General features: G+C 39.0%; 2 protein-coding genes across 3 annotated transcripts in view; one reads left to right on the top strand and one right to left on the bottom strand.

Annotated features, from left to right (window-relative positions):
* CHD1L (chromodomain helicase DNA binding protein 1 like) overlaps window positions 1–27734 on the bottom strand; it is a 121412-nt gene that overhangs the window by 86742 nt on the left and 6936 nt on the right. The gene's annotated exons all lie outside the window — the stretch shown is intronic.
* On the top strand, window positions 90–27734 carry FMO5 (flavin containing dimethylaniline monoxygenase 5). Of its 2 annotated transcripts, XM_017670419.3 has the most exons (9): window positions 90–225; window positions 656–833; window positions 10648–10836; window positions 12966–13128; window positions 13907–14049; window positions 16936–17135; window positions 20199–20551; window positions 22044–22116; window positions 26230–27734. In XM_017670419.3, exons 2-9 carry the CDS (start codon window positions 699–701, stop codon window positions 26573–26575), a joined length of 1602 nt encoding a protein of 533 aa, XP_017525908.1. In that variant the 5' UTR covers window positions 90–225; window positions 656–698; the 3' UTR covers window positions 26576–27734. The 2 variants fall into 2 exon arrangements, with proteins under 2 accessions (XP_017525908.1, XP_073090621.1); XM_073234520.1 differs by lacking the exon at window positions 90–225 and having other exon boundaries at window positions 329–833.

Below are 27734 nucleotides of genomic sequence, written 5' to 3'. Positions count from 1 at the left end.
TCACAGATCTCCTGAAAGGTGCGCGCTTTTCACTTAGGCTTTTGCAGCAAGACTTGCTTTGGGGTTATCGATAGCTTCCTTCCCCAATAGGAGTTTGTCACTTTAAGGCAAATACCAGGAAGTTAAAAGTGGATACGGAGGGGCGAGCGGGTTGGACATACCCGTCTCTCCGTCTCCAGAGAGATTTAGTAGTGCGTGTGGGCAATTGCGCTGAGAAGTGGAGAGGTTGTAAATTTAATTCTTTTTTGCCCAAAGCCGTTTGAGCCCAAGTTTTATTACCGCTGGTGCAGGGCGGGAGCGCCGCGGCGCGGGCGGGCTGCTGTTCGCTGAGAGGAGGTGGCGAGGAACGGCCCTGCCTCATAGGCGGTTGCTGTTTACACTTTGTTGCTTTATATTTCTTTGGAAACAGCCTGTAGAGTGGCTTCCAAGTGGCCGCGAAAGGGTCAGTCAGGTGCTGCAGGAAAGGCAGGGAGATTGGCTGCCACAGCCGAGCTCAGGGTTTTTCCAGCTCAGGGCTCCCTATTCCTCTGCACAGCAATTCCTCTGGACAGCAGAAGCTGGCCGTCCCCAAAGGCACATCGTATTGCAGCATTTATTTAGAAGCTTGAAAGGTGTTAGCTGATTGTGCTTTCTGTCTTTGCCATCCTTCCTTTAGGACACATTTCACTGAGACATCCCAGTGAAGACCTCTGGAGACCATGACCAAGAAAAGAGTTGCTGTGATTGGGGGAGGTGCCAGCGGGCTCACCTCTATAAAGTGCTGCCTGGAAGAAGGCTTGGAGCCCACCTGCTTTGAAAGGACTAATGACATCGGAGGGCTTTGGAGATTCCAGGTAAATCTCCTGCTTCCTTGATATTTGGTACCCTTGCGGCAACTAGATGAGGAGTGTTAGTTCACAACTTCAGGAGCTTCCTGGGTGTAATCTGAAACTGGCACACAGACACGGAGGGCAGGGAGAGAATGAAGAAAGAGGAATGCCATTCCAGTTTGGTAGGTGGCAGGCCTAATAAGAAAGGGAACTTACATATGAGGCTTGTTTCAGACCTCGACAGATGAATACATCTCTGCACTCACCTGCCAGAAACTTAAAAGTCTATATAGAGGCCTTAACTGGGTTCAGTGTGGACATACACTGTCCAGAAGTTCTTAGTAACAATGTGCTCTCTCAAGGCTGTGCCCTCTGGCAGCTTCCAGCATGAGGAAGGCAAGCAGAATGCACTTTTTAAGGATGGGAGAAAGTGATGAGCCTCCAAGGGTCCAGCGTGGTTGTCACCGTGTGGTCACGTCCTCTCGAGGACATTCCAGCCCCGGGGACAGCTCATACAATCTCACATGCCCCTGTCTCCTGCACTGTGCCTTGAGTGGTCAGCAAGGGGTTTCACTAGCATGGAAGTGGCCCGTTTGACAGCTGTCTGGCTGCATCAGAGGCAGACACCCCAGCAACAATACAGGCACAAGCAGGAGAAAGCACAGATTGAGATACACTGATTAGGAGCCGCATGATCCAAACAACTGATTTCTTAAATTCCCTTGGCGAGGACACTTCTTGTCCTCATGTGGCTTAGCAAACATGATACATTAGCGGACTCATAATCACATATGAATACACATTCTGTTTGGATAATGGTTCAGTTTCCTCCTTGTAAGGCAATAATAATGTCCAAGGCCATTCTATTTGGAATACAGCTTTTTTATTAGAGACGCTTCAGTGTTGAGTATGGACAGACTTGTTGGCTGTCAGCCAAGGCTTGCTGGGTGAATGCAGTAAGGCCTTCTGCATGTGCTGTAACACCCTCCGGCCATTGGAAGAGACAAAGTTGGTGGCCAAGTAATTGTACCAGTGGAAAATGGAATGTGCTCACCTGGCCTGGAGGGAAAGGAGGTTTGTAATTGTTGTTACTGTGGGGCAGACTCTCACCTGTGCCCAGGGAAAACCGAGGATGCAGCCGTTGCCAAAGAATTATGCCACATCACCGCTGGCTCCCATTCAGGGTTACCTAATACTTACCAAAGTGGCATGACCAGTCAATGCCTAACCAGTTGTTAACCTTTAATAGGACAGAATAACTGCACAGTTCCAATGATAGCCATCCCATATTCCTTGTACAATTGGGTTGGTTCTGTTAAGAATGATTTTTCTGTTCCCAACATAGAGGTGTCCAGGTGTTCAAATATCCATAACCAGGGGTAAGCCATATAAACCCATCCCAAATCTGAGCATAGTCATCCATGGTTCTAGTGGTGGTATTTTTAGGACCCTTCCAGTCAGCAGTCTGAGAGGCTGCCTGTGTGAAGAAAAAGAATACCCAGTGTTATTGATAATGTGTGCCACAGGCCAAGTTTCAGGATCAGTATTGGTAATATCAGATAATCAAGAGTTCTAGTCCTAGCTTGGTCTTCCTTAATGTACTACTTTAGGGCCTTCCAACACCCTTTCCAGAGTGGCTATACCCACTGTGGCAATCCTGATGCACTAGAGAGGAGCAGCTGCTCACATACCCAGTGATTGGACTAATTCTTTTATCAGGTGTATGGGTGGGCCCACTGCACAAGGCTGTTTCCTGCAGCTGCCCTTCCCATGACCAGACACCACAGGACCAGGTCAAAGACAGGTATTTAGCAGGAACCTATATGGGAAAGTTCCCCCACTAGAAGAATTATACTTGTGCCCTGATCCTTAGATGTTAATGTGGCTACAGCTTAGGAATGTGACCAGGTTGTGTATAAAATATGTGTTGGCTGGGGGAGGCAGCACTGACAGATGTGAAGAGATGGACTGGAGGTGGTGTGTTCTGGACCAGGGCCTCACCATTTCCCCTCTCTCAATGATGCATGTTCTATTCCAGGTATAGTGTGTTTCAACAGGAAAATGGGATCCCTATGGAGGTTAAGTAGTTCCCCTTCACCAAGGGGTGCACAGTAACTCAGCCATCCCAGCAGGGCATCCCTTTACAAATTCCAGTAGTTAACTCCCTTCCCAGGCATGATGAGGCTTGGTGTTCTCAGTAACATAGCATGTCAGTCCACGATGAGAGTCGCGGCAATGGCTGTTGCCTGTGACTTCTGTACCTTTATGGTACTGGTTGCCTCAGCAGGGGTCCCCATGCCTCATATGGGGCAACAGACCTCCTGGTTGATCGTTCAGATGTATTAAAGCCTGGGATAGTACTTTAGTCCTCCCAGCCAAAGTAGTTTCAGTCAAAGTGGTGTTACTTGTTAGTAATTTAATCTGCTGCTTTAATATTCCATTTTTCCTTTCTACCAACCCTGCTGCTTTTGGGTTATAGAGGAAACAGAATATCCATTCAGGGTCATGTTCTTTTACCAAAATGCCCAAATCCCTACAAAGGCTTGCAGTGCCTTTGTGTTCCTTGAGGTTAGATAGGCTCACACCTTATCTGTTACAGCTTTTGGAATGAAGTGGGTCTTACCCAACCCCACAATTCCCAGAAACTTCATGGCGGTGCCTGGGCCTTGAGTTTGCTGTGGGTTCACTGCCTATTCTTTCCCTTGGGTATATCCCAACAAAGCCTGCAGAGTACCCTGTAGCAGGAACACGTCTTCACATGTTACCATCGTATCATCAGTGTAACGGGCCTGTTTTACTGATGTAGGGAAGGAGAACAGCGACTGCTATAAGGCTACCATCCCGTGACATTTGGTGGCACTGTGCAGGAGACTTTGGGGAGGTCCACTGCTACTTGAAAGGCCTATTGTTACCCCTCCCATATGAAGGCAACATTGATCTTGTGCCTCAGGGGCCAGGGATAGCTTGAAAAAGGCATCTGCCAAGTCCAGCACAGCACACTCCCAGGGCTGTGGCCAAGGATCTATGATGTGGTGATATTGGGCACAGCCACATAGATGGGGGTTGGGGGGCACCACTGTGTTCAGGTCACAGTAGTCCACTGACTTCTGCCAGAGCCATCTGCCTTTTTTACCCGCTGTACTGGGCGGTTGGAAGCACTATGGGCAGGCTGTTCGGAACCCACCTGGGGCCGTTCTTGGATACTTTATCTTATTTCCTTATGCTTTCCAGGCAATTTAGATTGACAGGTACCACTTTTCACAGGGGTAGCAGGTTTACCAGTTGCCATTTGGCAGTTCTCAGTGCTGGTTTGATTACTCTAACTCAGAGGCAGAATTCACTAATGGATGTTTGCCCAAGAGCAGGGGAGCAGGTGAGGAGCCTCCCATTGCCTGAGTTCGAGCCAAGGGTCAACTGACAGTCACATCCTTGATGACTTCCTGCAGTGAGATATTTTATCTTGTGTCAGGAAATATGATGGGCTTAACAGTGATTAAAGCAGCTAGAATTCAGCCTGCTGACCTCTCTCAGCATCTATCATCTCAGGTTCTGTGCAGTTCCCACTCTCCCTAGGCGGACAGCAAAATGGGACCCAGGTATCACTTGTTCTTCCTTTACTGATGTCTATGAAAGTGGCACAGAGATCATCTTCATTTAATGATTTTTGCTGTTATCAAGAAGCGGGTAACAATCTTTGAGGGTGGGGTAACAAAATAACAAATGTTAGAAAATGCAAATTGGTTAGAAAATTTAAAGTGGTTGCTCTTGGTCTGCGTTTAATGTGTAAGTGACCTAGAATACCTGTTTACAACTCCTTGCAGGCATCTCCCTTTTCAACCTGCTCTAACATCCTTATTATTTATTTTTTCTTTTCTTCTCTTTCTTTCTTTTGAATTCTAGTTCATTTTAGATAGTTCTTTAATAATCCTTGTTCTTCAACTAGACTATAAACGCTGGCTGCCTTCTTTGGTTTTAACTTTTCCTTCACTTGAGAAGTCAAATCAATAGTTCAAGGTCCTGTCTTCAGAAGAGGGCAGAGGCACCTGCAACTGGGTTTTCTTATCGTTGCATATACTCAATTCTAAAGTTGAGTTGCTTCAATATGGACATATAACCCTGTGACTTGTTACTAACACATAAGGTATTATCTACCTAAATGATAAGCTTATTTGGATGCCAAAGAATATCAATTTCCTTTACTGATCTCCAAAGTGACATGCACTGATTTGCTTTTAAACTCACTTTATATACCAGTGAATGGTATTAAGGTGTCCAGATGTGTTTTATGAAGACTAATACAGCATTGGCCAACTCCTCAAAAAGGCTTCATAGCATTCCTTAGTTGAACAGCAGTTCAGTCTTCTGCATCGTGGTTCTGTCTTTGGGGACTGCCTCTACTTGGCAATAGTCTTTATTCAGTTCTAGGATGGATACCACTTAGCAGACCTCAAACCTCCTCCTGCCCCATGCCTATCATAATCAGTCCTGGACATGGGCTGAAAAGGCTGTTAATTAGTGTTTAGTATTTGACAAATACTGATCTCAGTGCATCCATGAGATTCTGGTTTTACTGGCCTAGGGTGTCAGTAAAGCTCTCTACAGTGATTGCTAATGTGCAGCCAAGGGGCAGACTTTTGCCCTATAGCTTTTACCACAGCTTTCCCAGGTGATAAATGACAATGACACTGCATTTTAAAACAAAGTCAATAATAGCTTGTTGAACAAATATTTCTGGACTTCAGACTGTTGGATGGTGTGAAGACACAGTTACATAACCATCTGCCACTGCCTCACGATTTTGCAGTTTAGATGAAGCTGTGTGGAGAAAGGGTTTCTGAGGTTCATGGGATGAACTCTGGGGCCCTGAGCTTTCTGGGGCAGTAACACTAACTTTAATCAGCATATCTCAACTTTGTCTACAAACTTAAAAAAGCAACTAAAACAGATCTCCAGGATCAAGGATTAGTATTTTTTAGAGTTCCCCAGATGATTCCAATGTGAAGACAAGGTCGAGAACAACAGTCCTAAGAGAGCTCTGTCCCATGAGGGATTCTGCGAGTCTGTCAATGGAACAGAAGACCCACATTGTCCTGGCTCCTCCCCCTGAAGGGGAGTAATTTTTCTCCTTTCTTCTGCCCTTACTACTGCCTCCAATCCCTTCAGTTCCAGTTAATACTGCCCTGCACCACTCTCTCTTTTCTTACATGAACTTCCTACTCAAATGTGTCAAGTTATGTCTTTAGGCAGGAAAAACAATCAAGGTACATTTGTAGAGGGCGGATTTATTTGTTAATGGTAGGAAAATTTTAAATCCAGTAACAAAAGCTTCTTTTTCCACTCACTGATCCTATACTGCTCTGCTTCCATTCTCTTTTATTTATAAAGCAGTGGGTTGACACAGTGATAAATCTTACTTAGGATCTAGTAAGTGTTTGGAAGGGCTTGAAGATTTTTGTTCCCAAAAGATAACACTTTGTTGTGTTTGTGACTTGAAAAATAATATAAATAGAGGAATATTATTGTCACTGGGGCAAGATCTTTGATTCATTTAGTTCAGTGACCATCACAGACCTGCTGTGGAATGCATGACTCCACTCCTTACACTCAACTTTGAACCTGTGAAACAGGGACAGACTTGTAATTTTTAGTACCTAACATAGTGTTTTTATTAGAATGATTTTAGAAATATCTGTTGAATGAATTAGTGAAATCAAATTCAGAAGTTAGTAATGTTTCTACCCCTGCTCTCATAGATATCTTAGTTCCAAAATGACCCTGCCACTCATTAATTTTTTTAAAACAATATGCCATATACAAAAGCATGTTTAAATAAACTTCTAATTTTAGAACAGTTTGGGATGTACAGAATTATTAGGAAGACAGTACAGAGTTCCTACATACCCCATGCCCAGTTTCCCCAATTATTAACATCTTACATTAGGTAAGATACATTTGTCATAATTAGTGAACCAGTATTGATACATTATTATTGACTAAAGTCCATACTTTATTCAGATTTACTCAGTTTTTTTCCCTAGTGGCCTTTTCCTCTTCCAGGATCCCATTCAGGATACCATATTACATTTAGTTGTTGTGCCTCCTTATACTCCTCTTGGCTGAGACAATTTCTCAGACTTTTCTTGTTTTTTTGATGATATTGACAGTTTTGAGGATTACTGGTTAGATGTTTTATACAATGTATCTCAGCCTCAATTTGTCTGAGGTTTTTGTCATGGTTACACTGGGTTTATGGATTTGGTGAAGGAAGACCATAGAGATAAAGTGCCCTTTTTATAATATCGTATTGATGGTACAGACCATCAATATGGCATCATTGTTGATGTTAAATTTGATAGCCTGGCTTGAGATGGTGTTTGTCAGGTTTTGCCACTGTAAAGTCACTCTTTCTTTTTTCCTGCCTTCCCACACTGTACTCTTTGAAGAAAGTCACTATGCACAGTCCACAATTAAGGACAACGTTGGCTATTCTAAGCCTTTCATCTTCCTATGTAAACTTTAGAATCAATTTGTTGATGTCTACAAACTATCACACAGAATATCTTTCCATTTATTTGGGGCTTCAGTTTTCTTCATCTGTGTTTTATCATTTCTGCATATAAATCCTATATGCATTTTTGTTAGATTTTTACCCAAGTATTTAGTTTGGGGAGTATTATTGTAAATGGTATTGTTTTTAAATTTCAAAATTCAATTGTTCATTTCTGGTATATAGGAAAGTAATTGACTTTTGTGTACATATATCCTACCCTCAGGTACCACACGGTCATAGAAACAAATACAGAATAATATAGTATGTATGTTTAAGTTGCTTTAATGGCAATATGAACAGAGTTTTGTCAGCTTGGAGATTGAATAGGACATGTAGTTCTGTGGGGAGGAAAGTTTTCTCCAAAGAAGTGACATTTGATGTGACTCTTGAATGATATATAGGAATTTTTCAAGCAGTACTATATACAAAAGCTTAAAGTCATTAAAGAGTCTAGGCTATTTCAGTGACAATTTAATGACTTAGAAACTTATAATTAATTGAGGAGAGCATTAAGTGAAAAAGAAAAAAGAGAATAGGCTAGGTTGTGAGATATGCTTACTTTCAAAATAATTTGGTTCTCCAGATGGAATCATTAAGCAACAGAGTGATGAGATCTGCTTTGTATTTAGCAGGATACTTATGAAGTGGTGTGGCAGATAAATTCTGCATCATACTGAGATACCATAACATACTAAACCATCCACTTATTTGGAGGGTATTATAAGTTGTTACTAATGAATTGCTATTTAAAATAATACAAAATGGCTATCTTTATGCATTTGACTTTTATATAATTTTACAATTTTCCTTACAATACAAACTTTTGGGAGTAAAATAAATACATCTTATTCAACTCTTTTTGAAGTAAATTTTGATATATTTCATCAGTTTGTTATGCATTATGTGAAATTTACTTCTTTTTTCTGTGTGTGCTTTTCACAACAATTCAACGTACATCTACTAAATATTTACTAAGTGCTGTTTGTAATTTTAGATGCTGTGGGGGGAAAACCAGGAGTACAATTCAAGGAGCTTGCAAGGTAGTTGGGGAGATGACAAATATACTGTAAGACATCATGGAGGTCTTTGAGTCCTAAGCTGAAAAATATAAACTGTAGAAAATGGGGCAACATCCAAAATCTTAATTACAGCAGAGGTGCAGCCACACCCCAGAAAAAACACTTCGGTTAAAACAGGTAGGATAGATTAGAAGAGACTTAGAAAGAAATTGGTGAAAATGTTATTGGCAGTCAAAGAGAATGAGGTCTTGCAGTATTGGGCAAAGAAATGGGAATGATAAATTCAGGATTTCTAGACTGAGAAATTCGTCTGTAGAAATGTGAGGAAAATCATCTCTAGTGTGGACAATGCCATTGAACACTCTCCTTTGTGGCCATTTATAATACTATACAATATTATATAATAATATCCAGCATCCAAATATCGGTTCATTTCTGGAATAAAAAGGGAAGAAGGAACCCTAATTGGTTAAGGTGATTTTCCATAATCAAAACAATTAAAACATATCTAACAGATTTGAAAAGTCAGCCTTTGTAATATCTCAGTGACAAACTAATAGTCTGGGTAGATATCATGCAAAATGCTATGAGATAGTTATTAGAAAGTTTTTGAGGATGAAAGGAAGTTAATGTTGGTGGGGTAAGTATATGGAATTGGTGATAATGTTGGAGCAATGCTTCTCAGCTTTCAGATGCATCTGAATCACTTGAGAATCTGTTAAAAAGCAGGTTCTGATTCAGTAGGTCTAGGATGGGGCCTGAGGTTCTGCATTTCTAACAATCTAACAATCTCCCAAGTGGTGCTGCCGCTGCTGGTCCACAGATCACACTTTAGGTAGCAGTGACACAGAGCACGGGTTCTCAGATCTCAGTGTATTTTGTTAGGCATTAAGATGTTTCTGAGACCAATTCCAATGCATATGTGTGTAGTTGGTGGGGAGGTTTCTCCCACACCAACAAACAATTCTTAGACACCAGCAGGATGTCCAAGAATTAAACCTAATTCTGTCTAACTATCTGGAGATAGCTTCAGATTCCATAGGTTGAGGACTCAGACCTACAAGATTGTCCTTCTGCCCCACTTCAGATGCCAGTCACAAGCCTAGGTTAATATCTGTGCTTCTGACCTACCAGTTATAGATTGGAGGTTTCAATGAGCCTCTCCTTGGGCTTCGGACATCAGATGCCAGTCGCAAGTCCAGGTTGTTACATTTACTTCCTATCGACCAGCTATAGATCAGAGGTTCCCAGGACCTGCTCTTTGGGTTCAATTAATTTGCAAGTGAGGCTCACATAACTCAGGAAACACATTTACTCACTAGTGTTGGTTTATTGTCACTTGGAGTCTTATGTCACTGCCATCAGGTGACAGTGACTGGACACCTGCTCTGACCTCTCTGCTCACATGTTCAGAACTTCAGCTGGGATAACTAAAATTTCTGGGGGCTGTCTGCACATCTCTATATCCCAGACATTCTCTTCATGTGGTTAGCTTGGGCATCCTCACAGTATGCTGGCTTCACAGTAGCTGGACATCTTACTTGGCTGCTGACTTCTGCCAGAGCAAGCTTTCGAAGAAGAGTTATAGGCAGAAGCTACAAGGCTATTTATGACTTGGTCTCAGAAGCCATTCAGTGTCATCCTAATTGCATGCTGTTGGTCAAAAGCAAGTCATTGTTAAGAAACAAAACTCAGCTAAGGAAATTTAAAGATCTAATTTACTTTATTAGTCAATTCCTGAATTGGGCAGCATCTTATCTAGCAAGTAGAGGGGAGCTCCATTGATCTACAGAGGAGGAAAGGTATTTAAAGGTAGAAAAGGAGCTACAAAAAAGGAAAAAATTATTAGCAGAGAATCCATTGTTTTAGGTAAGGTCACCCTTTCAAGGGGAGTTGAAGAAGTCTATCAGTAAATCTTGTAGTGCCAACCAGGAAAATTCCATACTCAATGGTTAAAGGTTACATTCATAGGGGGGCTGAAACTACAGTTAGATTAGGTATAAAGTCTTGGTTTACTGATGTAGGACCATTGACATGAGTGACTCCATCTTTGAACCTGTGGTTTTCTCGTTAACCTAATAAAGACAACTCAGATTCAAGAAGAAGAGACTACACAGGGTGCAAATACTGGGAGATGTGGAGGAGTGTATGTGTGTATAACTTTTTTTAATTGGCATTTCTTTCAGAAAACTTTTTCAAATGTTGATTGGCTGTTTATAAGCCATGAAGTTAATTCTCAGTTGCTCTAAATGCTTCTTATTTACTGCAGGAAAATCCTGAAGAAGGAAGGGCCAGCATTTATAAATCAGTAATCATCAATACGTCTAAGGAGATGATGTGCTTCAGTGATTATCCCATCCCAGATGATTTTCCTAACTTCATGCACAACTCCAAGGTCTTGGAGTATTTCAGGCTGTATGCCAAAGAATTTGACCTTCTAAAGTATATTCAGTTTAAGGTAGGGGATTTTGTGTATTTGTGTTTGAAGTTGTTTGTCAAGTAAATGAATAATTCAGCTTCATTTGTAAAGATTGGTTTGACATGGACGTGTCAGTGCACATGCACATGATATCCTGTCCAGACAAAGACTCCCCTCTGTCTTCTCTGAAAAATATTCATGGAAATTTCCCTCTTCTATATATTTTGGCTGCAGGTCCAAGAAGCCACCTGCCAGAATATTTTCTTTGCCTTCACTTTATACTATGTGGTTGCAATAAAGCAATTGAGGGAAACTGTTTTCCCAGTTAGAGGTGGGGACTGACAGGAATGAGAACTTTAAAACCTTTTTCGTTCCACAACTTGCCTACTACAGCTTAGGCCCTTTATACTTTCCAATGCATTCGTTTTATATGATCACAACCCACTGAAGTAGTTACTGGGAAGTTATTGAGCAAAGAAGTTAACTCTGTTATAAAGGGAGGAACACTGAATTGGGAAACAAAAACTTGAATTCTAGTCTTTGCTCTGCCACTAGTTAACTTGTGACCCCAGACAAATAAGTTTTTCAACTTCCATGTGCCTCAGTTTTCTTGTTTCTGAAACAAGATGATTGTACTACATTACTTCAGTGATTCTTTTCTTCTGTAAAGTTTTCCATGATTTTTCTATCATTTCCTAACCATGGCCATTCAGCTGAAAGAAAGCCTGAATGGTCTACCTCCTTTTTTCTTTTTCTTTGTTGTGAAAAATCGTAAGATCTGCTTTATTAACAATGTTCAAATATACCATACGGTGTTAATGGTAGCCATCAGATTGTACATTACAAACGCAGTACTTACTTATCTTACAACTGGAAGTTTGTATCTTTTGACCACCTTCATCCAGTTCCTCTACCCCCACCCCCTTCTATTTCCTGATTCTGCTAAATCATGCCCTTTTCTGTTTAACAATATTAATAAATGATAATATCCAGTGACAACTTCCAAAGTAAGTCATTCACAGTCCGGTAGACATCTCGTTATTTGTTCAAACACTTATTGAACAAGTTTGAAGATACAAGGACCAAAAGAAAAAAAATCAGTGATTTCATAGTCTAGTTAAGGAGATAAAAAAAGAAGAAAAACTGCATTATATGTATAATTATTAAAACTAAGGAGTTACAGGGTGACTAAGGCCACAGAGATCTATTTTTGAAGCTTAAAGAGGGATGCTTACCCTAACAGGGCATGAGGCATCAGACACCATGGAGATTTTCTCAGAGGGGATAATATCCAAAGCTAAATTTTGAAGGATGAGTAGGAATCTGCCAAATGAATAAGGAATAAAAGGGTTATCCAGGCAGAGACACCTGCCCATGTAAAAGCAAGAATGTGATAAAAGAAGAACTATAAATAGTGTGGGAGGCCGGATTACACAGGGGTCATGCCTCTATTAGCCCACCAAGACATTATGATTATAGACCCTAGAAGCACATAGGAACACATTCTTAATGTTTCCTTAGGCTGAGTAGAATAACCTTTATTTAGTATTTATTTGTTCTTTAAAGCTAAAACCTATACCAATAACTATTTCATCTCATAGCCGCTTTCCTTATAGTTACTTGTAAAATGAGCATCTATGGGAGCCAAAGAGAGGTTCATTTACATAATATATGAGCCACTGAGATGTTTTGCTACTCTACTAGAAAAGGGAGCACTATAGGTCAATCACAAGTTTAAGGCTAGATGGTGAAAACAGGAGGTCGGGGGTAAGAAGACATCAAAGGGTCTCATGATGTCTGGGGGTCAGTGGAGGAATAAGCTTTTAGCACAAGGAGTGACTTAGAAGCATAGGAGAAGCCCAAGCTGTAGTGAAGTGTGATGTTGCCTTAGGGCATTGTCCAAGGGAGCTAGTAATTTGTACTTTTCTGAAGGAGAATGCAGCATTAGCCTGCCAAACCTATTTAGCCTGCCTCGTGGAAGTTTTCTCACTCTGACCACAGCCCAAGCAACTTATGTGTGGAGTATGAAAATCAAATATCCCTACATGAGCTCTGTTCTGTTATATCAGCCCTCTGGGTGACGCTCTGTGAGGAGAGTCACATCAGAGAAGATGTCCACTTACTGGCCTGTGGTGACAGTCCCCTGTGACTATCACTTTTCTTTTCAGACCACTGTATGCAGTGTGAAGAAGCAGCCTGATTTCTCCACTTCAGGTCAATGGGAGGTGGTCACAGAATCTGAAGGAAAAAAGGAGGTGAAAGTCTTTGATGGAGTCATGGTTTGCACCGGCCATCACACCAATGCGAACCTTCCCTTGGAGAGCTTCCCTGGTGAGTAGCCTACCAGGAAAGAAGACCTTGCTTCGTGTCTGTGACCTGACCCCTGAGGAATGGGAGGATTGTGTTGGAATGATTCCTGCCTTGGAATGAAATAAAGCTTATCCTAATTCTGTATGTTCCTCAGAAAGATTTGGGATAACTTGTATTACTGCCAATTGGGAAGTAGAGAGAATGGTAATTTTGGAGACTAGAGAAAAGTAGTTATAGTTAGTTCACAATGACTTTAGTTTTTCTAAGGATCAAATGCAACAATGTGGCATAAATCCACATTAGGTTGAATGAGGACTTTTTCAGCAGTCAAGGACACAAATATTGAGTTTCTAAGGAAGAAATTAAAGCTTAAATAAAGAATTTAATTGCAGTCTTTGGCCTGAATTTTTATTTTTTAAAAGAAGCACTCTATGTATACTCTAGAGTATATAAAAGCATATTTACTCCAATTGAAATGGGACTAGGTTTTTAAAGAGGATTAAAAGACAAAATAGAATGGAGGTTTTCTGAAACACTTTGGATTTGTGAGAATACAAGTCCAAAATACAAACAGTTTCTGAGTTAAGCAGACTGTTGATGATAAGGAAATGACAGGTTTTGCTCTGAGGCTATGGGGAAAAAAATAGCAAAAATATTGAAAAAGGCAAGAGTGCAGCTGAGTAAAGGTAGAACATATGGAGAATATATGCTTAGAATCTACAGACTGCAAAAAAAGAAGAATTTGACCAATAATAACAGATAAAGTATCACCCAGTAATTATTTTCCCTTCTCTTTCAGGAATCGAGAAGTTCAAAGGACAGTACTTTCACAGTCGAGAATATAAGAATCCTGAGAACTTCACTGGAAAGAGAGTCATTATAATTGGAATTGGGAATTCTGGAGGGGATCTGGCTGTGGAAATTAGTCACACAGCCAAGCAGGTTCATATCAGTAAACTATTTACTTTGCTTCACCATGGAAGTTGCATGTGGACCCAACATAGACTATGGATATCTGCACATAGCCCATCAGTGCCCATGGCAAATGTAGGGCTTGGTTTCATTGCCTTGGTTGGCAACATTATGACCTATGATATGATGGAGCCAAGGCTACTAGCCAGACTCCTGTTGTTCAGTTGGCCTCACAGTGAGGAATGAGGTAATATCCACGGATTGTGCTCATAATTCTTATCAGCTGTCTCTTCAGTGTGCCTCTAGCTTGGAAGACCAAACACTTGGCTGAGAGAGCTTGTTAGAATGCAGCATTTAGAGGGCAGATCTTCTGTTGGCCAGCATAAGTGCCATGCTCTTATGTGAAGGAACGCATACTGGGTCACTGGAAGCTTTTTGCTCATAGGATGGTGGGGGAATTTTCCTCCTCACTCCCCAGTTAGAAAAGGAAGCAGTTTAATCTTTCCAAAGCTAACATGGATATCAGTATGAGAAGTGTCTACACTGTAGTGTCTACCCTGCAGCATATGAAAGTAGCTCACCCCAGCCTTTGCCTACAGTAAGGTAACAAAGAATGCCATTCATTCTAAAATAATTTCTATGGCCTTGAGGTTTTTCTGTTTATTTTGTTTTTTGTATCATAGGTTGTGAATTGGGAGGAAAGCGTCTTCATTATAAACTCCTAGAAAAAAAGACTGTCACTGTTAAAATACTTCATTATTAATGTCTTTATTGAATCGTGACTTCACTGGCAATAGATAAGTGCCTGGTTGTTCTTCAGTAACTCTAATTAAGCTGTGCTTCACAAATATGTTTTAAAATATTTTTAAAAAATAGAAACTTTGATGCCACAACTTTGTTAAATGACCTTTACCCGGACACTTCATTCAGTAACACTTCTTCTCAGTACTACCCACATGTATTATCACAGAAGGGATTTCTTATGTTACTCCATGAGTTAATTCAGTAAGCATTTGTCAAGAAATAGGTATACAAACAAAAAGGATAAAAATGTGTGTGGGTGTTATGAGAAATGAATGTGCAGGGTATATAGTGGCGACCCAAAGCATGAGCCTTCTTTACCATCACTAGCTTGTCAGAATGGTCAGTTATCAGGGAGATGGGCCTCACGTGTGCTGAGCAATTGTAGACGGCCAAAGAAGAAAGCATTCAGAGTGCATGGAGATAAGGTGCTGTGTGTCAGAAAGCTGGGGAAACGCCCAGCAAAACCCTGTCTGCATAGCAGGGCCGGCACTGTCACCCACTGACGCAGGCTGAAGAAAACTGCGAGGTTCTAACTTTTTGCTTTACATATTAAATTGTATTTATGAGAAGTTGTTTATAAATCAAAAAATTGTAATGGACCTATAAACTGCAGAGTATCAGGGAAGTTTTGTTATAATACACTTCTATGAAGAGAAAACATCCCTTTCTTGTAAAACATTTCTTACATTTTTTTCTTATAAATCCAGATTTATAAATATGCTGTTTGCTTAAAACCAGGTATAGAAGGGAAACTGAAATAAGAAGTATGATGATAGTCATTAAGCATTTATTGAGTGTTTACTATATGCTACTACTCTATATGAAAACATTATGTAGTTCTTGTAACAGCCCAGTGAAGTATTACTGTCACTATTTTACACATAGAAAACCTTTTAGTGGAGGTGTTGATTAAATACATTACTCATATACTTTCATGACGAAAGCTATATAGATCGCAGACAAAACTGATTCCTAAGACCACCATGCTCTTTGAACTGACATGTAAAAGTGCTTAATAATGATAGCACTTAAGGTCACCTCCACTGAGAAGTACATGATTATCCCCCTGTAGACAGGCCACCTTTTTACCTGAGTGCTTAGACAAAAGACCATAAAGCAAAGTACTTATAAACCTTACAGTTCTGGACACTATCTCTGAAGGGTTTCGTAGTGTTGAGGAAGTGATGCTTTTGCCAGGTAATTGAATATCAAGCCTTTATCAACTCTGACCACAGATGTTAGCCAGACACAGAAAGACTGACCACTTTCCTATTGTCCTACTAGCAAGCTTCAGTTTTCCATTAAATAATCAATGAAACATTTCTTAAGCATAGACTTTGGAGTCAGTCAGACCTGGGCTGGCAAGTCAGCTCTTCTATGTACTGGCTATATGATGTCAAGTGATTCATGCTCTCCATGCGTCTGGTCCATAAAATGGGGATACTAATACCTACACCTAAAGAGGTCATTGTATTGACTAAACAGGAACATAGATGAATGACTTAACCCAGTGACTTACAGGTCATAGCTCTCAATAAATGAAAGTAACGACAATTGTGTGTTGGGTGGACTGAAAGGTGTATGTGCTCTACCTCCTTTCCTGCAGAAAACACATGAGAGACAGAAAATAAGACTATAAAAAGTTTAATATCAACATAAATGATAAATAACAGTTTTTTTATAATAATGTAAATAATGTCACAGGCAGAAAAGACTAAGGGTTGTGGATTAACTGTTTTCCAAATGCTTCCAGCTCTACTGTCCCATAATTTTTAAATGAGCTGGACAGGTGGCAAGTGCTAGAGAAATTCAGAGGATGAAGAGAAAACTGTCAGCCAGAATGGTCAGTGGTATCATTATGGAGCAGGCAGACTGCATCTGGATCTTAGAAATAAACAAGCTTTGGAGGATGAAGAAGATGGGAGAATATTCTTAGTCAGTGAATATACCAAGTAATTGTAAGCATAGAGTTTGAGGAGGAAATAAAGAAAGATTGTACAGGGACTAAGAAGCCATCCTAATGAGCTTGAGCTTAATCTTGAATGAAATGGAATGTTACTGCAAGGTAATGAGCCAGGGAATGGAAAAGCAAACAATTTTTCTACGCTCCAGGTTTTCCTCAGCACCAGGAGAGGGGCTTGGATCCTGAATCGTGTAGCAGACCATGGATATCCTTTTGATGCATTGCTGTCTTCTCGATTTAAATATGTTCTTTCAAAGATTTGTGGTCAATCATTAACAAACTCATTTTTGGAAAACAAGATGAATCACAGGTTTGACCATGAAATGTTTGGCCTGAAGCCTAAACACAGGTATGTTCTGAGGATGGGAGTGGGGTGGTAATGGCTAAAGCCCAAGAATAAGGACTGTTCACACAGGCTAATAGTAGAGCTACCCTTCCTGTACACTAAGAGAATCCATGAAATCTGAGATCAGATTCCTACCTTACCCCAACAGAAGTCTAAGGTCTCCTAGTCTGTGACCTTTAGTCTATGATTTTCCTTGGCACTAACCATTTTATCATTCCCCCAGGTACCAGTTCTTTTTACATGATGCTCAACAACAAAATGGTAGTAGAGGGCAGTGCATCATTCATTCATTCATCTAACAAACATTGAGCACCTGTTGTGATCCAGGCATTGTACTGGGCATGAAGATACAGAGATTAAAGATCTAATAATAATACTAATGCAAATAATAATGCCTTACCTTTTTGAGGACTTAATATAAGACAACATGTGTCTAAATAAGTTCCACACATTATCTTACTTAATCTGCACAAGAGCCCTAGAGACTGGTGCTATTTTGTCTCCATTTTGCAGATACAGAAGTTGACACTCAAAGAAACTAACTTGCCCAAGGTCACACAAGTAATAAATGGCCGACTTGAAAAATGGATGTTACTTTAAATATTCTAACAAAAAAGACTGACAATAGAATATGATAAATGCTTGGAGTACCATGAGAGTATGAGGGATGTGGGTCCTCACACAGCCAAGGAGGTAGACTGTGAAAGCGTTTCTAGAGACTGATTTTTAAGTGCTTGTTCTCTCCAACTTTTTATTTTAAATGTTTAGATGTACTTACTACAAAATAGCAAGTATAGCAAGTACCCATATAATTCTCACTCATATTCACTTACTAACAATTTACAATATTGCTTTTCTCTCCCCATACCTGTGTAGCATCCATACATGCATACATGCATATTTTTTTCTGAGCCATTTGAGAGTAAATTGTAGCCATTAAGACTACCCTACAGTCTTCAACATAAACTGCCTAAGAAAAAGGGCATTCTCTACATAAAGATAATACAATTATACACTTGGGAAATTTTACATTGATAAAATACCGTTATCTAGCTAGCATATATTCAAATTTTCCAAGTTGTCCCATATTACTACTTACAGCTTTTTTATTTTTGATCCAGGATCCTACCAGGTATTACACCATTGCATTTAGTTGTCATGTCTCTTTATTCTTTCATCTGAAATAATTCTGCATTTTTTTTGACATGGACTTTTTTTAAAGAATCAAAGTCATCTGTTTTTCAGAAAGTCTCTAAATTTTGGCTTGCAAAGTTGCTCTGTCCTTGTGTGCAGACTGAACATTTTGGCACAAATACTCAGGTTTTGTTGTGCCTTCTTAGTGGTTCACATCAGAAACCACATGGTATCAGTTTATCTCATACTAATGATGTTAAATATACTCAAATGGATAAGATGGTATTTACCAGATTTGTCCTTTGTAAAGATATTTTTTTTCTTTGAAACTAATCAAAGATATCTTGAGGCTGTGTTTCCAACAACCTTTTTACCCCATTATGGAAATTGTAGTGTCCATAACTTGGGTGATTATAAAATAAATTGAGGCTCTGTAGAATAATAGGAGATGGTCAAAACAGAATAAGGAAGTAGCATTATGAGTACAAGGTCTTGGAATAGCAAAAAATACATTATGCTTTGACACCTGCATGTAATCTGGTTTGGCTGAACTATGTATATGGAAAAGATGGGAAAGTGACTGAGTATATCTCCCAGCTGACTGGGCAGGTATGTGAAAACCTGTGTATGCTCTGCTAAATAACAAGCTTAGAATGAAGACAGTCCAGAGCCACTGAAAGATTTTAACCAAGTGAATGACATAATAGTAAATACATTTTGGAACAACCACTCCAAAAATGACATAGAAATAGATGAAGGGAGATGAGCAGGAGGCCCTAAAGACAATTATAATAGTCCAGGTGAATTAGAGAATTGATTCAGCTATTCTGGGGATGTTAAGAGGAAAAAGGAAAAGGACTTGGTGACCAGATGTAAAGCTCATAGTTTTGTGGCTCAGGGAACTATGTGAATAATGTTACTGTTGGTGAAAAGGAGGAATTTTGGAGAGATAGATGAAATCATGAGGTTGGAATGACTCTATCTAATGATTAGAGTCAAAGCATAACCAAATGCAACAAACTAGTAATAGTTGTTTAAATGCATCATGTTCCTGAGGCTAGGCCAGCTCAGTCTGAACATGATGGGCTGAGAATTCTCAAGAGCTTTAAACTCTAGGTCCAATGATTCAGGTTGCTTTTTAGAAAGGTCCGAGACATTAGAAACCCTGCCTTAACTTTTTGGCATCCTAATCCTATGCTGTCTCTAGGAAACACAATTTAACAGTTCCAGAGGATTCCAAGGGTGTTCATAGAAAACCATCTTGGTATAAATTCTAAATTCCTAGGTTGTGTAACCTTGGGCAAGCAACTTAACTTCTTTAGGCCTCAGTTTCCTCATCTATAAAACTTGGATGACACCTGTCTTTCCTCTTTCATTGGATTTGTGTGAGACTCATTTAAGTTAATGTATGTAAAACCAATTTATAACTGTAAATTACTATACACATGTAATTTATTATTCAGTTTGGAAAATGGTAGTCTAAGTTAGCTTTTGGGTCTTTGACACTGGAAATGAGACTAAACAGAATGTAATAGTCCAGTTCTGTAGACTTGATATATGCATAGAAACTATTGGCCTGTGTTTTATCATATCACAGAGAACACTACTATTTGAAAAACCATACATGCATGCTTAGGAAAGCCCATTCTTCCTCCACTTCTCCACCATCTTCCTTTTCAGTGTTACCCAGAGTCTGACTTCTGCTCTGAGATCTTGATCTGTGACAAGCTGGTATATGTTAGACCTTTCCCAAATTTCATGGATAGACCACGAGGGAGAACATTGCCATATTGTTTAACTGCCTGCCTCAGAGTAGAATTGTAGTTACATGTTACTGATCTCTCTCATTCTCTTTCTGTCTTCCCCAACTCTAACCTCTCTCTTATGTTCTCTCTCATTTCTCCTTCTTCTGGTCCTTATCAAAACCCACAGAGCTTTGAGTCAGCATCCAACAGTAAATGATGAACTGCCAAATCGTATAATTTCTGGCTCTGTGAAGGTGAAAGGAAATGTGAAGGAATTCACAGAAACAGCTGCCATATTTGAAGATGGTTCCAGGGAGGATGACATTGATGCTGTTATCTTTGCCACAGGCTATAGCTTTGCCTTTCCTTTCCTTGAAGATTGTGTCAAAGTAGTCAGAAACAAGATATCCCTGTATAAAAAGGTCTTCCCTCCTAACCTGGAAAAGCCAACTCTTGCAATCATAGGCTTGGTCCAACCCTTGGGTGCCATCATGCCCATCTCAGAGCTGCAAGCACGCTGGGTCACTCAAGTATTTAAAGGTAAGTGACAATGCAAGTTGACTACTTAATTACTTGGTGGCACATTTAATTATATTTATCTTCTTGCTTTTAAATAACAGAGAATATTATCATTGTACTAGTGACTGGCACAAAATTAGAGCTTAAAAATTAATTTTTGAGTGAAAATAAACTAGTTATTTATAATATGGACATTGTTGGAATCTACTGAGAAATTTTCCCAAAATAGGCTTGCTTTACTTAGTGGTGTTTTACTTAGTAAGTCTGTGGTGGGGCAGACACCCCCACACATTCCCAAAGTTTTTCCAGTGTGCACTCCAGGTTAGAATCCACTCATCTGTATTTTAGGCAATAGATACATATTTGTGAAGAAGATGAATTTCATATTCTTTCATTATAGATAGATAAAGTCAAATATAGAAATGGTGTTACTTGATTTCAGCCAAAAAGTAAGACCTGGTTAAAAACTACTACAGAATGTACAAAATTAAACCTCTCAAATTCTCACTTTCCCCCCTTTTTATATCGTCTTTCAGTTTAGGCTGGGAGAACATGAGGAAAATCTAGAGTTTGGGATAGAAGGCTTAACATGAATCAGCAGAATGATAGGGCTTCTAAAAGGCTTAAGTATATTTAGCATCATTTAAAAATGTTAATATCATAGAACTTATGATTGTTCTCTAAACTGGCCAGATCACACTCAGACATACTTTAAAAGTGAACTTGCAGTGCATTAAAAGGAAAGAGACAAGAATAGTTAAGGGATTTGAAAATGTGCCATTTGAATTACAACTGAAGAAGTGGAGGGGGTTAGCCTGGAGAAGATAAGATTCAAGGGAGGTATGAGGGTTCCCTTCAAATATTTGAAGAGGTGCCCCATGGCAGAAGGATTTGATTTGCTCAGTATCACTTCAAAGAGTTGAACCAGAACCAAGGAGTGAAACTTTGAGGATTGCACAATATCAACTTAACATAAATAACAAACAAACTTTCTTCTATTAGCCAGGGCCATTTCAAGGTGGAAAGGGCTGCCTCTGAAATTGTGGAGTCTAAGCAGGATAGGAAAAAATGGAATTGAGAGTTTATTTTTACTTCCTTCTCCCTGTGCTATAATATAGCCTCTTTGTTATTAAGAGTACAAGTGTGGTATGTTCCCCCACCCTCCATCCTTTTACTTTATACTTCATTTCCCATATACTTTTAAGGCCATCTACCATATTCTCACATCCATATTGCATTTTCCAACTGAAAGACTGTGTTGAGGAGGAGGCAGGTATTGGTTGGAAGTCAGAGTAGGAGAAATACCTTCCAAAGACAAAGTAGAATAGAGCTAGCTACTGATGTTAATATCATTATCTGTGGTGGTGGTGGTAGGGTATGGTTAGCAAGTAAATTGTAACCTTGAGTACAGAACATTATCCTGTATTTCACTGAATTCTCCATAGCATAGTCATTGTTAATAGTATTATTATTCTTACTGAGGTAATGTTGCACTTAAAATTTTCTTCTTTAGGGATAAAGACATTGCCCTCACAAGGTGAAATGGTAATAGAAATAGCTAAGGTTCAAGAGGAAATGGCCAAAAGGTAAGAAATTCTCCTAGGAAGGTATGTGGTTAATTTGCCTACTTACTTAGTTCTTTTTTTTTTTTTAGTTTTTCTAAATGCTTTTTTAAAAATTATTATTAAATTATCATTGACATATAGTCTTATGAAGATTTCATATGAATAACATTGTGGTTTCAACATTCACCCATATTATCCGGCCCTCACCACCACCCCCCATTGTAGTCACTGTCTATCAGCGTAGTAAGATGCTATAGAGTTATTACTTGTCTTCTCCGTGCTATACTGCCTTCCCTACGATCTACCACCTATATTGTGATTGTGAATTATAGTGCCCCTTAATCCCCTTCTCCCTCACCCTCCCCACTCCTCCCTTTGGTAACTACTAGTTCCTTCTTAGAGTCTGTGGGACTGCTCCTATTTTGTTCCTTCAGTTTTGTTTTGTTTTTATACTCCACAAATGATTGAAGTCATTTGGTACTTGTCTTTCTCCACCTGGCTTATTTCACTGAACATAATACCCTCTAGCTCCATGCAAGTTGTTGCAAATGGTAGGATTTCTTTTCTTTTTATGGCTGAATAATATTCCTGTATATGTACAACCTCTTCTTTATCCATTCATCTACTGATGGACACTTAGGTTGCTTCTATATCATGGCTACTGTAAATAGTGCAGCAATAAACATAGTGGTGCATATGTCTTTTTGAATTGGGATCCTGTTTCCTTCAGGTAAATTCCTAGAATTACTGGGTCAAATGGTATTTCTATTTTTAGTTTTTTGAGGAACCTCCATATTGCTTTCCACAATGGTTGAACTAGCTTACATTCCCACCAGCAACGTAGGAGGGTTCCCCTTTCTCCACATCCTCACCAGCATTTGTTGTTCTTAGTCTTTTTGATGCTGGCCATCCTTACTGGTATGAGGTGATATCTCATTGTGGTTTTAATTTGCATTTCTCTGATGATTAGTGATGTGGAGCATCTTTTCATGTATCTGTTGGCCATCTGAATTTCTTCTTTGGAGAAGTGTCTGTCAGATCCTCCTCCCATTTTTCAATTGGGTTATTTGTGTTTTGGGTGTTAAGGCATATGAGTTGTTTATATATTTTGGATGTTAACCCCTAATCAGATAAATCATTTACAAATATATTCTCCCATATTGTAGGATGCCCTTTTGTTCTGCTGATGGTGTCCTTTGCTATACAGAAGCTTTTTAGTTTGATGTAGTCCCACTTGTTAACTTTGGATTTTGTTTCCTTTGCCCAGGGAGATGTGTTCAGGAAAAAATTGCTCATGTTTATATTTAAGAGATTTTTGCTTATGTTTTCTTCTGTGAGTTTTGTGGTTTTTATGACTTACATTGAGGTCTTTGATCCATTTCAAGTTTGCTTTTGTGTATGGAGTTAGATAATAATACAGTTTCATTCTCTTACATGTAGCTGTCCAGTTTTCCCAACACCAGTTGTTGAAGAGGCTGTCTTTTCTCCACTGTATATTCATGGCTCCTTTATCATATATTAATTAGCCATATATGTGTGGATTTATATCTGGGCTCTCTATTCCGTTCCATTGATCTATGGGTCTGTTCTTATGCCAGTACAAAATTGTTTTGATTACTGTGACTTTGTAGAAGAGCTTGAAGTTGGGAAGCATAATCCCCCCTGCTTTATTTTTCCTTCTCAGGATTGCCTTGGCTATTTTGGGTCTTTTGTGGTTCCATATACATTTTAGAACTATTTGTTCTAATTCATTGAAGAATGCTGTTGGTATTTTGATAGGGATTGCATTCATCTGTATATTGCTTTTGGCAGGATGGCCATTTACTTTGTTCTTACTAAGAGCAACATTGTACGATACTTATTTTACTCATGCTAATTTAAGGATTTGGATTATATTTGAAGAAAAGGAAATAACAGTTAGTGTCAATAAAATGGAGAAATAGCACCCAGTGGTTTGAATACAGATGGGAATGGGCAGAAAAGCTTACAAAAAGTGTTTAAAATCCTACATTCAGGGCCTAAGAGAAAATATCAAGTAGGAAAAAGCACATGGAGAAAAAATCAGGTGTATTATTTTTGCAAGGATTACTTGGAGTGCTAGCAGAGCAGCCAGAGAAAGGAAGAATGACATGAAGTAATGAGAGGAGGATATGATCGAATTATGTAGGTAGATCTACAAGTCTGCAAAGGCCACTTTCCTGGCTGTCATCATGTAATAGCACACTCAAGTTACAGTGGCTCATGTTATGAATAGTCCATATGATTTGGGAAGGTGCTAATATCAGCTAGCTGCTTGGTGCTTGAGTGAACACAGTAGTTTAGCAATCTGAATTTCAGAACTTGAGTTTATTCACCAAGTGATTTTTATTTGGACAAAGTGGAAGTTGATTGTAAGTTCCTAAATTTTTGTGCAAAAGTCAGAGGCGCAATCATTCCAGGCCCAATTAACTGGTTATATTATTGTAACCCTCCCCTATTTGGAAGGAGGAGAAAGAGTTTTTATTTAACCCTGATACCCTTTCCAAGGATTCTCCTGTTTTCCACCTTTCACTGCCAAACTTCTGTAATAAATATTCTACATCATATGTTCTAATTTCTCACCCTTTTCTCCTTTTGAACCCTCTGTATTTTAACTTCCAACCTTACCTCAGCAACTGCTCTTTGGAAGGTCATCCATTACCAACTCCATTTTCCTTCTTTTCACTACTGAATTTGACACTTTTAACATCTCTTTCTTCTTGGAGTACTTTCCTTGCTTTTCTGGCACTAAACTATCCTATTTCAGTTTTCCTCTGCTCTTACTTTTAACTTATTTTTGTCTAACTACCTTCTAACTGTGAGCAGTCCCCAAGGATATAATTTAACCTTTATTGAGGGTTATCTAATATATACACACTAAGTTTTTTATATGTATGAGTTTACTTAATCCTTGTAATAACCTTAAAAAGTAGGTACTAGTGAATCTCTTAATCTCTTTTGTGAAACTTTCATGAATTCTACAGCTCTTGATCTACTGCTGTAGAATAAATGCATGCCTATAAACCCTTGAGCCAATATAACATTCATAAGAGAAAGCTCGCAAATTCTTTCCTATGTTATCTTTTTCTCTTCTAAATGTTAGTCCCACCTTAATAAATTCCTATTTGACCATCTATCAGTTCCTCTGGAATTCCAGCTCACGAACTCTACCTCACTTCTATTCTATCATTTTTCCTGCCCTTTTCTCTTGGATTCCTTTAGTAAGCCCATCTAATCTCAATTAGCTTAACTTGGTTTTTGTTTTACTTCCTTTCTGATGTACTGTTCTTTTATTTACATTATGGAAAGTAAAAAGAAGAAAGTCATTAGTTATCTCTCTAAAACCTTCTATAGGTGTCACAGTTACCATATTTTCCCTCTAAACAGTCCTTTCAGCAATTCAAACCTGTACTTAGTGTAATCATGCCATCTGGTTCCATTTAGAGGGCTACTTCTTGCGGGATACCACCCCCCCCACTTTCAGAATTCCAAATTAACACGGACCCTAGGTAGTCCTTCATTGTGGCCCATACCACCACTGCCCTCACAAACAACTGAAGATCCCAAACTTGAAAATGTTTGTGGTAGTTTTCTCCTCCTGATAATATCAAGAGTCCTCTGAATCTGGATCTGCTACGTTTGCCTGTCTGCAGCCATCCCCATTCTCTGCAAGTTGCCTCCTCTACTATAGGTAGTGCCTACAGATATTCTGTGTTTATATTCTTACTCATTCCTGCTTTATTCATTAATTCTCCTGGTCCCCTGATTTGTAATACTTTCCCTTTTTGCTGTCAGCTTATCTATATCTTCCACATCCTTCAAGGACTTATTACAACCCTATTTTAACTACCCTCTTCTATGTTTTTATTTAGCAGTCTAAAACCACAATTTACCCAAACTCTTCTATTCTTCTGTGCTTCATGTGTATCTATCTTATATCTTCCAGTAGATTATAAAGCACTTAAGGATAGAGCCAATGTCTTTTCTTTCTTCTCTATTTTCCACAGCTCCTGGTCCAATACTGAACAATAACAGGCACTCATAAAGCATTGATTAGTTGATTGATTGATTGATTGAATTGCTGATAGGCCACGATTTCTGTTTTCTTTGCTTCAGGTATGTGGAAAGCCAACGCCATACCATTCAGGGAGACTATGTAGAGACGATGGAAGAGCTTGCTGATCTGGTGGGCGTCAGACCCAATTTGCTGTCTCTGGCCTTCACTGACCCCAAATTGGCATTCAAGTTATTTTGGGGACCCTGTACTCCAATCCAGTATCGTCTACAGGGCCCTGGAAAATGGGATGGAGCTCGAAAAGCTATCCTTACTACAGAATATCGTATCAGGAAGCCACTGATGACAAATGTAAAAGAAAGTGATAAATCCATGACTTCAACAATAACAATGGCCAGGTTTATTCTGGCTGCTGTTTTCTTTGCTGTAATTGTGACCTATTTCTAGCTGTCCCATTGTCCTTGCCTTTATTTTCTCAATGAAGAAACTGTCTTCAATGTTCTAGGCTCATGGATCTTCCTAATAATCTAGCATCTGCCAATAGGTTCAACTTGGTTGAAAAACATGGAACTTTAAATTAGCTGTCCCGTCTTTTTTTGACCTCTTTGTTTCCATATTAGGACCCAATAAGACTTGACCTTTGGAAATATGATAAGTGGCTGTTAACTTTGTTAGCTGTTAACTTTTGTAGCATGGCCTACAAAAGTGATTTGTCTTCTTCCACTCCTACTTTTTACCCCCACCCCTTCTGCCTACACTTAGAGTCTAAAGTAATATGTATTTGAAGAAGTCACTTATGTACTAAATTATAATTAAATATAGGGAAATTCTGTTTATAATAGTTCTTCTTATAACATACAGTGTAGTTCTTGAAAAACAGAGCAAATGAAATGAAAAGCAGGGTCTCCAGCTTATGTCCCAGGGAAAAGCTGTTGACTCTGTTTTCTCATCTGTAGAATTTTTGCTCTATTCTTGTCTCCCAGAGAAATTAATTAATTTGAAACTAGATTTCCTAAAGAAAGAAAGGTACTGGATAGTTAAGCCAGGTGTATGTTTATAAATAGGCTATTGTGTAATATGTTTTGGGATTGCTGCCTATTATTTAATAAAATATAAAATTTGAACAGCATTAGAAATTACTATCTTTCCCAATATAGACACATGAAAGAACTAGAAATGTGAGAACTAGAGTTTCTTCCTAATCATACAATTATTTATACATTCCCTGCCTAATTTGCCTGTGGCATAATGTCTTTTGAAAATTTGAGAATTGGTATTACTTCTTAGGTCTTTTTCCTTTCCTAATCCTTGTGATACTGGGACTTATAATCAATTAAAATGGATTTAGTATCTTTTAATGTGCAGATTATTCTGATTCAAAAGTAAATTGTGATGGTGGGAGTCTAGTAAACATAATGTTCCTCATGTAATTGTAGATTGATGATACCAAAAAAAAAAAAAAGGTAAATTGAAGGTCATTTGCTTCTTTTTCATTTTCTGCTTAACATGTAAGTTTGTTGAATTAATATTCCTTTGATAATATAATTCATAGTTGTCAGCAATAAGTACCCCAATTTCCTTTTTAAATAAAAATTATGTAATTCTA

Source organism: Manis javanica, chromosome 4 (assembly GCF_040802235.1).
Source record: "Manis javanica isolate MJ-LG chromosome 4, MJ_LKY, whole genome shotgun sequence".
NCBI lineage: Eukaryota > Metazoa > Chordata > Mammalia > Pholidota > Manidae > Manis > Manis javanica.
Note: the sequence above shows the minus strand (reverse complement) of the source record. Positions and strands in the feature narration are given on the sequence as shown.